Consider the following 12,902-nt stretch of genomic DNA (forward strand, 5'->3'; position numbering starts at 1 on the left):
TTAGACACTTGGTGAACTTCATCATAGACTACACAACACTGTATAGTGTGCTTTCACGAGTGTTGTTCTAGAGTTAGACACTTGGTGAACTTCATCATAGACTACACAACACTGTATAGTGTGCTTTCACGAGTGTTGTTCTAGAGTTAGACACTTGGTGAGCTTCATCATAGACTACACAACACTGTATAGTGTGCTTTCACGCGTGTTGTTCTAGAGTTAGACACTTGGTGAACTTCATCATAGACTACACAACACAGAAACTGATTAGCAAGTTCACTGTGGTAATTCAAAAAACAAATAAAAACACCATACATATTATATACACCCCACCACTATAAGAATATATTTGCTTTTCAGTTTTCCCTTGTCTAGAGTAAATGATGACTGGTGGAATTTCTCGAAACTGGCATAACTTAGTGGTAGGTTATGAATCGAATAAGAGATTGAGTTTCATATTTATATTTACTATATTAAAACAGCTCGTCTGCTGAATAACTAAGAAGAGTATGATGGTGACATAGCTGTAACATATACTTTAAATCCTATTTAAATATATATAGGTTCACTGTGGTAAGTAAAAGACAACTTAGAACGCCGTACACATAATATACAGACCACCACTATAACCAAAACGGGTATTTCTGGGCCCACTGGGATCATACCTCCACTTACAAGGGTTTGTTAATGTAAAACACCTGCCGACAGTCGTCAGAAACATTAACCATTACGAATAAGGAAAAAATGTAGGCGTATCTTACCTAAACATCAGTGAAAACACGACAGACGTGTCCAATTACCATGGGACTGGTTCCTAAAGGGGTTTGTTTTGGGGCATGGTCCCTTTTGGGGTAGTTATATTAGTAACTGGGAATAACAGAGGAACTTGATCGATACACTAGGCCCTTGAACGCCATATCGGATCGCGAGTATTTAATTTGAGTATGTCTAAAATACTGTTGTCCTAATACACTAGAAATATTTGGATATAAGCGCTAAAATGACTTACTAGTTATGCCACAGTTTCGTAATTGCCTGAGAGAGAGGATATATACACTCTTATCGAAGTTAAATTCATATTTTCAACACATCCTTGGCGGCTTAGTCGTGAGCTTGAAGGCTAATATTTACTGTTGGATCCCCGCGGCGAACTCAGCCCAGAGAGCCCATTGTGTAGATGTGGGCTCAACAACAATCTAAAATCGTTTCAATAATTTCAGTAATTTAACAGTTCATTTATTTAATTCTCTGTTTTCGTTAAGTAAATATTTATGATTTATTCTAACTTAGACTAAACGGTTGTTGCTGTTAAGTACAAACCTACGCAATGGGCTATTTATGCTCTGCCCACCACAGGTATCGAAGTTCAGCTTTTAGCGTTATATGCCCTCAGGTTTACCACTGAGCCACGGAGGGGCATTTTGAACAGAGTATTAAAAAACAAATATTATAAAATGTATCTAAAAAAACTATTTCTAGGTCAATGGAGGTCGGATATAATTGTGGAATAATATGTACATGAGCATTTCGAAAAGTTTCGCAATAAATTTCTAGTAGAACTGTGCCTAACGGAATTGTTAAACTGACAAAACAACAGATTTTTATAGATGGTTTTTCTTATTCTCATACAGAAAATTGTTTCAAACCCTTTTTCTTTACCTATCTCAACTTCATGAAACTATATTATTATGTACTTTCAGTTAAGATATACTTTTAGTCTTAAACATACCAATACATATCTGTCAGAGACATCGTTGGCCTAATAACAACAACAACAACAAATTTTAAAAAAATGGCGACTGAAAAAGCACGTGTGCTAGTTTCACATTGACCCACTTTTGGTAGGTCATGTACGAGTTGTTACGTTTTACAATCTTGTTACCACCCATGAACTACTTTCATTGTCATATACGCACAGACTTATCTGTACTCAGTGAAACTGTGAATGTGGCTCTACTTTGAAGGAACGGATCTCGAATAATGTCTTATCAACATGTTGGTCAAACTGTGAATGTGGTTTCACTTTGAAGGAACGGATCTGGAATAATGTCTTATCTACATGTTGGTCAAGCTGTGATTGTGGTTTCACTTTGAAGGAACGGATCTGGAATAATATCTTATCTACATGTTGGTGAAACTGTGAATGTGGTTCCACTGTGAAGGAACGGATCTGGAATAATATCTTATCTACATGTTGGTCAAACTGTGAATGTGGTTTCACTTTGAAGGAACGGATCTGGAATAATGTCTTATCTACATGTTGGTCAAACTGTGAATGTGGTTTCACTTTGAAGGAACGGATCTGGAATAATGTCTTATCTACATGTTCGTCAAACTGTGAATGTGGTTTCACTTTGAAGGAACAGATCTGGAATAATTTCACACTAAAGAATCGGTATTTTAAAACATTCATTATGAAGATAATTTTTTGTATGCTCAAATATCGAACTATTACTTAGATAAACGGTCCTTCAGGTAGTCCTGGGAAAGGTTACGTAGTTAAGGAGAATAAGTGGTAGCATAGTGTTTAGATCCCATTGTGTTTCACACACATAAAAAAATAATAAAAATCTCAGGTGGTCCGCGAACAAAAACGTTTGAGAACGTAAAGAGTAGACTTGATATGTCCCCTCAATTTTCATGTTTTTTTTTATATATATATTTCAGTATATAACAAAAGACAAGATTACAGCGATGGCTATAATATAAGTCAAAAGAAAAGACAAGGTCACAGCGACAACTATAATATAAGCAAGCTACCAGTGTGTAGAAATATAAACGGACTTTTTCTGCACGTTAAACACTTTTATTGCGAGCTTTCGGCCTCTCACTGAACCTTCATCTGGCAACAATGTACTAAAGGAAATAATTCGTTAAACTGTATCTAGGCAACAGTCGTAACAATAACTGACATCTGGTATCAAAGTTATTTATTATTCATAATTCTATATATATTAGTTTACCTAATTATGAGCCTTAAACAACAACTATAAGCTACCAATGTTTTTGTTACATGAAATCTACTTCACGTGAACAAACTGACACTTCACTGAACATCTCGTTTCCATTCTTCACTGCAATGGACCTATGAACCTTATATTCGCGAACTTATCGTATGATCACTCGTAAAATTATGACAATTAGGGGTTCCACGGATAGTCATAGCTCAATGCTTGCTCGGAAGTCAACGCTGATTGGCTAAGTCCGTACGCTTATATCAGCTAGAAGTGGGTGTTTTATTCACACAGAGTTCTAGATATCAGGATATTTGTACAGATAGACACGGAATCTCATTATATGCATCAGAGCCTCAGCAAACGTAAGTTTGTGGTTTGGGAATTTCTGAAAAGCTTGGAACAGTTCCATTGAACGGCGTGCTAACAGACTCGTGTCACGTACACACACACACATGTTGATTTATAGTATATTATTAACATTTCAAATAGCAAAAAAATAAAGTGCTTGTCAGACAATTGACCTCTACTTTTCGATATGAGGCGACATTTAAGGTAAATTGAAGAATGACAATCTTTCAAGCATGTCATTGCGAGTTACGTTTCTACGAGAAGTGTTGTAATAGGTAAGAGTACAAGTACCTCATGTTTCAGTGGTATCAGTAGTGCTTGCCATTTCCTGTTATCTATATATTATTGATTACTTCCCGCGTTCAAAGTTTCTAAATCTAGTGTGTTTACTGTCCGTTATGTTTTGTTCACATTTAAACTAAACATGACTATACTTACTTCCAAATGTGTACTTCAAGAACAGTTGAAAGCATCTTTTCTACCCTGTACTTAATCTCTTTATTTCGTGTTTAAAATATTGGATCTACGCTGGACTCTATGTCACTATTTTTTTATTTATAGAACCAGATCTACTCTGGTCTCATACACAAAAACTTCTAGAAACTAAAACTTGAAAATTGACTTTGAACCCATGATAGTTTAAGAAACCATGTCTGCCCTGGATTCAAATACATAGCTTCTGTTTAAGGAATCCAGTTTACAGTGCATTTGAGCCCATGATTTTGGATTTAAAAAAACAGGAACGTGATCTACTTGGATTCTTGTTTTAGACAATTGGACCTACATTAGATGTAAGCCCATAATTCTTGGGCACATGGTGCATTTCAACACATGATTTTCAGTTTTAAAAAATCACGCAAATTATAGATTCGATTCAGTGACTTCTGGTCTAAGCAACTGAACTTATGATTTGGAATAAAATCCATGACTCCAGGTTTCAAGAAATGTACTTAACCTTAAGTCCACGATTGTTTAATTAATTAATTGTACCCATTGTGGATTAACGTTTATGCTTTTCATTCAAAACCTACACCTACCATAGATTCAGGTCCATATCTTTTGTTCAATAAACTGGATTCTTGGTTAAAAGACAAGACATTTTTTGGTTTCGAGTCCATGATTTATGTCATAACAACAGAGCTTGTACTGGACTCGAACCAATCGTTCCATGTTAAAATAATCTGTCCTACTATGGATTCGAATCCAAAGCTCTGGAAAAAAAGACAGACTTGCTCTGGATTTCAACATGTTTTTCCCGGATTAAAAATTTACTGATGAGTTCTTAAACCATGCGTTATATGCTTAGGGTATTTTAACTTGTAGAATACAGCTTTTCGAATGCATAGAAGAATTCTAAAATTAAAAGGCTTGGAGTTAGGCTTAATGGAATGAGTGTGTGTGTGTGTGTTTAATACTATTATTTTTCTTTAGTGCGAAAAATTAGTCTATTGTTTAGACTATTAGTCTATTTAAACTAATAGTCTATTGTTTAGACTATTAGTCTATTGTTTAGACTAATAGTCTATTGTTTAAACTAATAGTCTATTGTTTAGACTAATAGTCTATTGTTTAAACTAATAGTCTATTGTTTAGACTATTAGTCGATTGTTTAGACTATTAGTCTGTTGTTTAGACTAATAGTCTATTGTTTAAACTAATAGTCTATTGTTTAGACTAATAGTCTATTGTTTAAACTAATAGTCTATTGTTTAGACTATTAGTCTATTGTTTAGACTATTAGTCTGTTGTTTAGACTAATCGTCTATTGTTTAGACTATTAGTCTATTGTTTAGACTATTAGTCTATTGTTTAGACTATTAGTCTGTTGTTTAGACTATTAGTCTATTGTTTTCCTAGATGTTAGGAATGTCCTCTCATACACACGTGCATTAAAGTTACGTCATGCGCTAATTGTTGTTTGTAACTAGAGATTTTCCTGAACCGTAACGATAATTACTCCGAGTACAGCTGTTCCCACAAGAAAAAAAAACCATAAAAACCATTCCCTTGACCAACTTTGTAGGTCTAATCGTAAAAAACGAAAAAAAAACTGTAGAACATTGGGTGAGTAACAAAGTTGCTTGGAGAATAGCAGCAAACTCCACCTCATGGGTATACTACTGGAGAATAGCAGTAAACACCTCCTCATGGGTATACTACTGTAACGTGTGAGTAACAAAGTTGCTTGGAGAATAGCAGTAAACACCTCCTCATGGGTATACTAATGTAACGTGTGAGTAACAAAGTTGCTTGGAGAATAGCAGCAAACCCCTCCTCATGAGTATACTAATGTAACGTGTGAGTAACAAAGTTGCTTGGAGAATAGCAGCAAACCCCTCCTCATGAGTATACTACTAGAGAATAGCAGTAAACACCTCCTCATGGGTATACTACTGTAACGTGTGAGTAACAAAGTTGCTTGGAGAATAGCAGCAAACACCTCCTCATGGGTATACTACTGTAACGTGAAATGCACGGCGAAATCTAGAGGTGCACTCGATGGAGCTCGTAGCTCCGCCACCAGCATTTATCATATTCGGCTCTCAAAAAATACGAAAATGTGTCCGTTTGTCCGTCGTTATCAATGGACACAGACCATTTTTGGCAGGATAATGAGGAATAATATTCCAAATATAACCAAAATCCGATCATTTTTGACTGAGTCACAGAGCAAACATGGTGTGAAAAAAATTGGTGGCCATGTTAATAGATATGGATTTCTTGTATTTTCGTGACCTTGACCTTTGATCTTCCAAAATAACCACTTCTAAGTTGGGTCATAATATAAATGTATACCAACTTTCATCCAAATCCATCCAGTCGTTTTCGAGAAATATTGCTGACAAACACACACACAGAGGAGTGAACACATAAAGCGAATATACAAGTTAGACCGATTGTATAGCTTTTAATGTTAAACAGTTCTAGGGTAGACGTGTCTCTCGAAGTAAGCAAAACTAAACAATAGCTCTAATACTCATAATACAAAAAACATGTTAGCCTGCAGAACCTTCATTTACGGATTTCAACAGCATTTGTGATCCACTCTTTTCCTGCTATCAGCAGGCAGGACAGCGGTAAGTCTACGGACTGATTTACAATGCTAATATCCAGGGTTCGATTCCCTGCGACGGACACAACAGATAGTCCAACGTGACCTTGCTCTAAAACGAACAAACAAATCTTTTTCTCGCGCAAGTTACTGTCCACGAGACGTTTCGTTTAATACAGGACTGAGCCAGCCCAAGAGGGCAGTCTAAAATCTACTTCAAGTGTTATTTATATGCAGTTCGAAAAAAAAATGTTTAACATTAAAGTTTCAAAAGTCAAATTACAAATATTTAATTTTTTTAGGTTCATGTTTAACGTTACAGTTTTAAGCGTGAAATTACAAATATCAAGCTTTTTATTTCCATTTCTTCACCAACTTCAGGCGTTTGCTATTCTAAAACCCAAACAGTAATATCCACCAGGATTTATCAAAGAGAATCATATATTGCGTCTATTTGGTCCCACGTTGAACAAACTTTAAATGAAATGGATTTGCAGCAAAGGAAATTATTACGGTACTATTCTTGTATCTGTTCGCAACTATTAATTTACATTTCAGGTTAAGAAACTTGATAGTAGAATGCACTTGTTAAACACGGGCAGGTCACATTTCGATCAAAAGAAGTTTATTGTGAGATTCTGATACATAAGCATTTGATAGGTAACACAAGGACATACAGTTAAAAGAAAAACGTTTATAGAAAAATACCATATGAGTAGTATATTGCGAATTCTGAAATATTAGAAACTTCATTAATTAAAAAGAAAGAAAAGTCAGCAACGTAATTCATTTTGTAACATACTTTGCATGGGGATATCATCAGAAACGTAACTCATTTTGTAATATAATTTGTACGGGGGGTATCATCAGAAACGCAACTCATTTTGTAATATAATTTGTACGGGGGGTATCATCAGAAACGCAACTCATTTTGTAATATAATTTGTACGGGGGTATCATCAGAAACGCAACTCATTTTGTAACATAATTTGTACGGGGGTATCATCAGCAACGTAACTCATTTTGTAACATAATTTGTACGTGGGGTATATTTGACATTGTAATAATACAAAAAAGCCTCTGTGAAAGTTCATAATCAAGCGAAACGTAAACCCTTATTATGTATGCTTACATATATACGGATATCGTTATTTTAGACTTACTTTACAAACACGGGGATTGTAGAGGTATTCGCTACTTTTCATTAACAACTTCTTCGTCTGTCCGCCATTCTTATTTTTGTCCTTTTTCGAACGACACTCACAATAGAATTTTTCGTTGCTCTGGCCCATATTTTCTGTGGGGTATTTAATTATACAATATTAGAACAACTAAACAATATTTTTACAGGGCGGCAACTAATGAAACGTTCAAAAATGTAATACGTAGATCTGTTAGTCAGTTGTGTTCAACCACCAAGCCAAGCTGATATTCTATAAACTCAATGCAGCTTAACTGCGTTAGTCTGAGCCTTGGTTTCTCTTGATCCACTTATCTAATACACAACGCGTGGTTGGTATTTGAGCCGCGGCCGAGCAAGTAGAAAGTTTTGAGACACAATAACAAATAAAAAAACTTGTCCAATCAGCTTTTTGGAAAAACGTGGCTTACTTGCGCGTGATACTATGAAGTCATATATAAGGCTTGTACACATTATTTAGTGTATTGCCCTGTTAGCCACACACACACACACACACACATGTTCCGTATTTTGCTGCTCAAAATCTCGTGATAAACGTATATTTGTTTCTTCGTTAGGAGTTAAGCACAAAACTACATAATGGGCTATCTGTGCTGTGCCCACCACGGGTATCAAGCTTCGTTGCTTAGCGTTATAAGCCTCCAGACTAACTGGGGGGAGGGCAAAACGTATGTCAACCTAGTGTATACAATAAAGCTACCGTACGTCTTGTACAACGACGTGACGGCCTTTGCTGAAAAATTCTGGGTTTAGATCTCTGTACACCTGTATCTAATAATACTGTAAATTGTTATGATAGTTTAGAGGAATGAGTCGAATATATAGAAAAGTAGGGCTGATATTATCGAAATTATAACGTCAGTAATTTGTCGGTGTCAGGACCGTCCATGTTTTATTCATTCTGAGCATTATTTCATCTATCATATCTACCATAATGTAATAAGTAGTACGGTCACTATACTCTCCTCATTGGTCTCTTCTAAACTTGTGGTTACTTTTTATCCTCATTGGTCTCTTCTAAAGAGGTGGTTACTTTCTACACATGCATGTACTACAAATTCTTGTATTGTAAGTTAAAAGCTAGAAGAGCAGCTCTGAGGGTGCTCAGGTACATAATTCAGTATTACAACCACTAAGGGTTTGAATACTTTGAATTAAAACGATTTTGGAGCCTCACCACGTCTTTACAGTTTATGTCCCAATGTTCATTCATGCTCTATCTGACGATCGTGGATCTTGATATTAACTCTGCTGCAGTTTTTTCTATCGCAAAAGAATCTGTCATAAAGCTGTCCTGTCAAAAGCCCACCACTCCTTATGCATACTTTCCATAATTCATCTATTGTACGAGGACGACGGTTTGCAGCGTCCGTTTCAACAGTCTGATGACACAAAAATCCACGATTTTTCTATGGAATAGCATTTATACCCATTTCATTCTCTAGTTGCTTGAGGTATTCGATGGTTGAAATGGAGATAAGACTGGAAGTTTTATCTTGGTGAGTCCATACCCCTTTGGCCTTTTTTCCAGACAGAGATCATTCTTGGTTATGTTTCATACTGTGACTTTGAACACGTGGACAGATGTTGTACCGTGTTCACGATTTCTCAACTGTTATACAACGCCTAAATTTGCTCACCATTGCTAAGGTACAACTTGGTGCAGGTCTCTTGCTGGATGGTCCTGCCTCCCCAAGTTGATCCACATTTATTTGTTTTCTAAAGCCATTAAATACAAGGGATATACTTGTCTTGGAAAGTCCCCGATCTAAACAAATAGTTATGATCTGAGTGTATGATTATCTTACGTCGAAAAGAGCTGTTACATACCTTTTCCAAAAGCGACAAAATTTCACTGGCATCATAGTACCTACGAAACGCCAAACAATGTCAAAAGGTAGTTTGATACATGCTGTTTCACTGCGACTTTATATCAGCTACGATTGTCATGTGACTTGCTGATCTGCTCATTCAAAATCGTTTTAATATAACGTACTAAACTTTGTATATTGCATCTCATATGAAGATTATTGCGATATGTGGGTATTGCAGCTCTCAATAACAATACCAAAGTTAAATTGATTTTATAAAACTATTTAGAACATATAATCGTATCTGCTTTTGACGTTTCTAGCTTCCATGTTTTAGTAAGCAAATGTGTCTGATTAATGAAGAGTGATTGTTAGTATGTAGTGTGTCAGATTACTAATTACTAATCAATAGTAAGCAGTGTGTCAAGCTAATGAAAGTGATCAGTAGTAAGCAGTGTGTCAAGCTAGTGAAAGTGATCAATAGTAAACAGTGTGTCAAGCTAATGAAAGTGATCAGTAGTAAGCAGTGTGTCAAGCTAGTGAAAGTGATCAATAGTAAACAGTGTGTCAGGCTAGCGAAAGTGATCAATAGTAAACAATGTGTTAGGTTAGCGAAAAGTGACCAATAGTAAACAGAATGACAAGCGAGCAAGGAGTGTGTCAGGCTAGTGAGAAATGAATGTTAGTAAACAGTGTGGTGTTAATGAATTTTTATTACTAAGTAATTTGGTAACAAGAAACTTATTATGTAATTGGTGTGTGGTACTAGCAATGTGTGCTTTTCAGTAAACATCTAGATATTGTGACAATGAATATTCGGGTTAAGTGATTTGTGTTTCTAAAAGGTTTGTGGTACTAGAAATAACTCTTTGTTGGTAGGTATTTAGATATTGTGACAATGAATATTAGGGTTATGTGATTTGTAGTACTGGCGAGAAGGGTTGTTTTGGTAAGTAGTTTGATGTCTTAACAATAGATATTAGGGTTAAATGGTTTGCGATACTAGCGAGGAGTGCTTTTTAGAAAACATCTTGATGTTGTGACAATGAATATTAGTTAAGTGATTTGTGGTACTAGCAAGAAGAGCCTGCGGACTTACAACGCTAGAAACCGAGTTTCGATACCCGTGGTGGGCAGAGCACAGATGGCCCATCGTGTAGCTTTGTGCTTAACTTTAAAAGCAAACAAAAAGCAAGAAAGGTTTTTTGGAAAGTAGCTTGATATTTTAACAATGAATATTAGGGTTAGTGGTTTGAGGTACTAACGAGGAGTGTTTATTATTAAGCAGCTTGATGTTGTGACAAGAAATGTTCATTTGTAAGCGGGTTGTGTTCATAGGAAGAGATGTTTGTTAACAGTAGTTTGTAACATTAACAACGAGTATTTATTAGTAACGAACATAACTTGTTAAGAAGCAATTTTAGTAAGCATTTGTAGCAGTAGAAATAATGTTTAGTAGTAACTAACTTATGAAGCTAGCACAAAATTTGTTAATAAACGCGTAATGTACTGACAATGAGAGTTTCTTAATAAGCACTTTAGTATTTGTTAATGATTATAAAAGTATTTATTAGTAGCAAGGATTGTTTATTAGCAATTGAATAGCATATAATGGAAGCGAAGAATGTGATGCTTGATAGAAATGAACATGCAGGAAGTTGTGGGAAAAAGCAGTAACTATTAGTACTGGACAAAGGACTAATTTTAGTATAAATAAACGCTTCTAATGCTAACAAGGGGTGTTAAAAGGCAGCACGTAATACTAACAAGGGGTGTTAATAGGCAGCACGTAATACTAGCAAGGGGTATCATTTTATAACCAGTTTGAGGTTGTAGCAGAAATGATTAGTTTGTAACCAGCTTGTGTTGGTGGGACAAAGAGTGCTTCTTAATAAGCAGTGTGAAGTGGTTGTTAGTAAGCTGCTTATAATACCAGCAACTACTGTATAATTATACAATGAGAAGCAAACGGCTTGACATAATAATGCTTTTTGTTAGAAATAACTTGTGGTAGTAGTAAAGCGTTTATCAATAAGCTACCTGCAATGGTAACAAAGATGTTTTAGCATGAGGTGGTATACGGAGTATCTTTTAGCAGCATAGTAAGCAGCTTGTGGTGCTGCAAAGAGTGACTACAAGTAATCAGGATTGTGGTGGTGAAAAAATTGCCTGCTAGTAAGCAGCGTTTAGTGACTGAAGTATTCGCTTGTACACTGTGTGCGTAGAAAGAGTGTTTTAGTAAGCAGCGTGTGGTGATAGAAGGAGTGCTTACTAGCAAGCAGCGTGTGGTGGTAGAAGGAGTGCTTACTAGCAAGCAGCGTGTGGTGGTAGAAGGAGTGCTTACTAGCAAGCAGCTTATAGTAATAGTTTTTTGAGCAAGCAGGTAACTAGCTTCTAACGTAATATAGTTTCATAGCTCCTGAGGACGACGCGAATTGACGTCGAAACATACAGAATGCCCTTTAAGACCGTTGATCGGTTTTAGAATAAAGATTTTAGTTGTGTACCAAACAACGTTGATCGTTTGAGTGTTATAATATATTTTACATAAACAAACAAGTTCCTTGAATTTCATACATTTAATATTAGTTTCGTGGATTTTCTGTATTGTTAATACAGTAATCTAGTTTGACTTAAGTGCAGACAGATAGACATATAGGTCATCAGACACACAAATCACTTATATATATTTGATAACTGCAATTTTTTCGTCTTTTGTGCGCATCTATTTAAAGATGAAAAAACTTAACCCTTATCTGCACTACTTCCAAATTGAGATATCTTTAGCTCGTTTCAACAATATAAATGTCTTCCATCGATGTCTTGTAGTGTAGTTATATTACCTGACCAATCACGACAACCTTTGTTTAGCATAAAGAAGTTAAGAAATCACTCCTGCCTTGTTACGTTGTGGTGTCTTTTTAAACATAATCCTTTGTCGAAACAAACTTATTATAGTTTACTCTATCGCTGTTCACAAGTAAATGGTGGTGTTGTATAGTAACTGTAGACAATATAGATTCGAAAATACTGATGAGGAGTGGAATTCTCCGAAACTATCAGAACCCAATAACACGTGTTGATCAAAGTGCAGATGGAACTGGACCTTCCTTGAACTTAGACTTCGAAATTAAACAATTTTCGGAGTACTAAGTTAATTTATTAAAAATTCGGTTCAAAATCAACGATTATTCTTATTGCTTGGACGGTGGTGCGAGATGAACAACCGAGATTCATTCGAACTAGTGATCGACTCTTAACCATTTTAACTACATTGATATCTTACCTAAATTCTCTCCAGATGATATCTAATATTGAAGATCGACAAAACTTCACCATCATCGACTCTTAACCATTTTAACTACATTGATCTCTTACCAAAATTCTCTCCAGATGATATCTAATATTGAATATCGACAAAACTTCACCATTATTTTACAGTACTTTTAGCTGGCTCGGCTGTGGATTGACTTGCAAGCATCTTAAACCTAATGAGAAGGATTTTGCGGGAGAATATATTTCATTTTATCCTT

The 12,902-nt window shown here is 35.7% G+C and overlaps 1 protein-coding gene across 1 annotated transcript in view; it reads right to left on the reverse strand.

The window, feature by feature from the left end:
* The window catches only part of LOC106471766 (NADP-dependent malic enzyme-like), a 41,887-nt gene extending 34,108 nt beyond the window's left edge, over positions 1-7,779 (reverse strand). The window contains exon 1 of the mRNA XM_022401309.1: positions 7,521-7,779. Coding sequence (XP_022257017.1) covers positions 7,521-7,649 — 129 coding nt within the window. The 5' untranslated portion in view covers positions 7,650-7,779. The remainder of the gene's footprint in view (positions 1-7,520) is intronic.
* Positions 7,780-12,902: the final 5,123 nt, after the last annotated feature.

The sequence above is a fragment of the Limulus polyphemus genome, unplaced genomic scaffold, assembly GCF_000517525.1.
Source record: "Limulus polyphemus unplaced genomic scaffold, Limulus_polyphemus-2.1.2 Scaffold115, whole genome shotgun sequence".
Taxonomy (NCBI): Eukaryota; Metazoa; Arthropoda; class Merostomata; order Xiphosura; family Limulidae; genus Limulus; species Limulus polyphemus.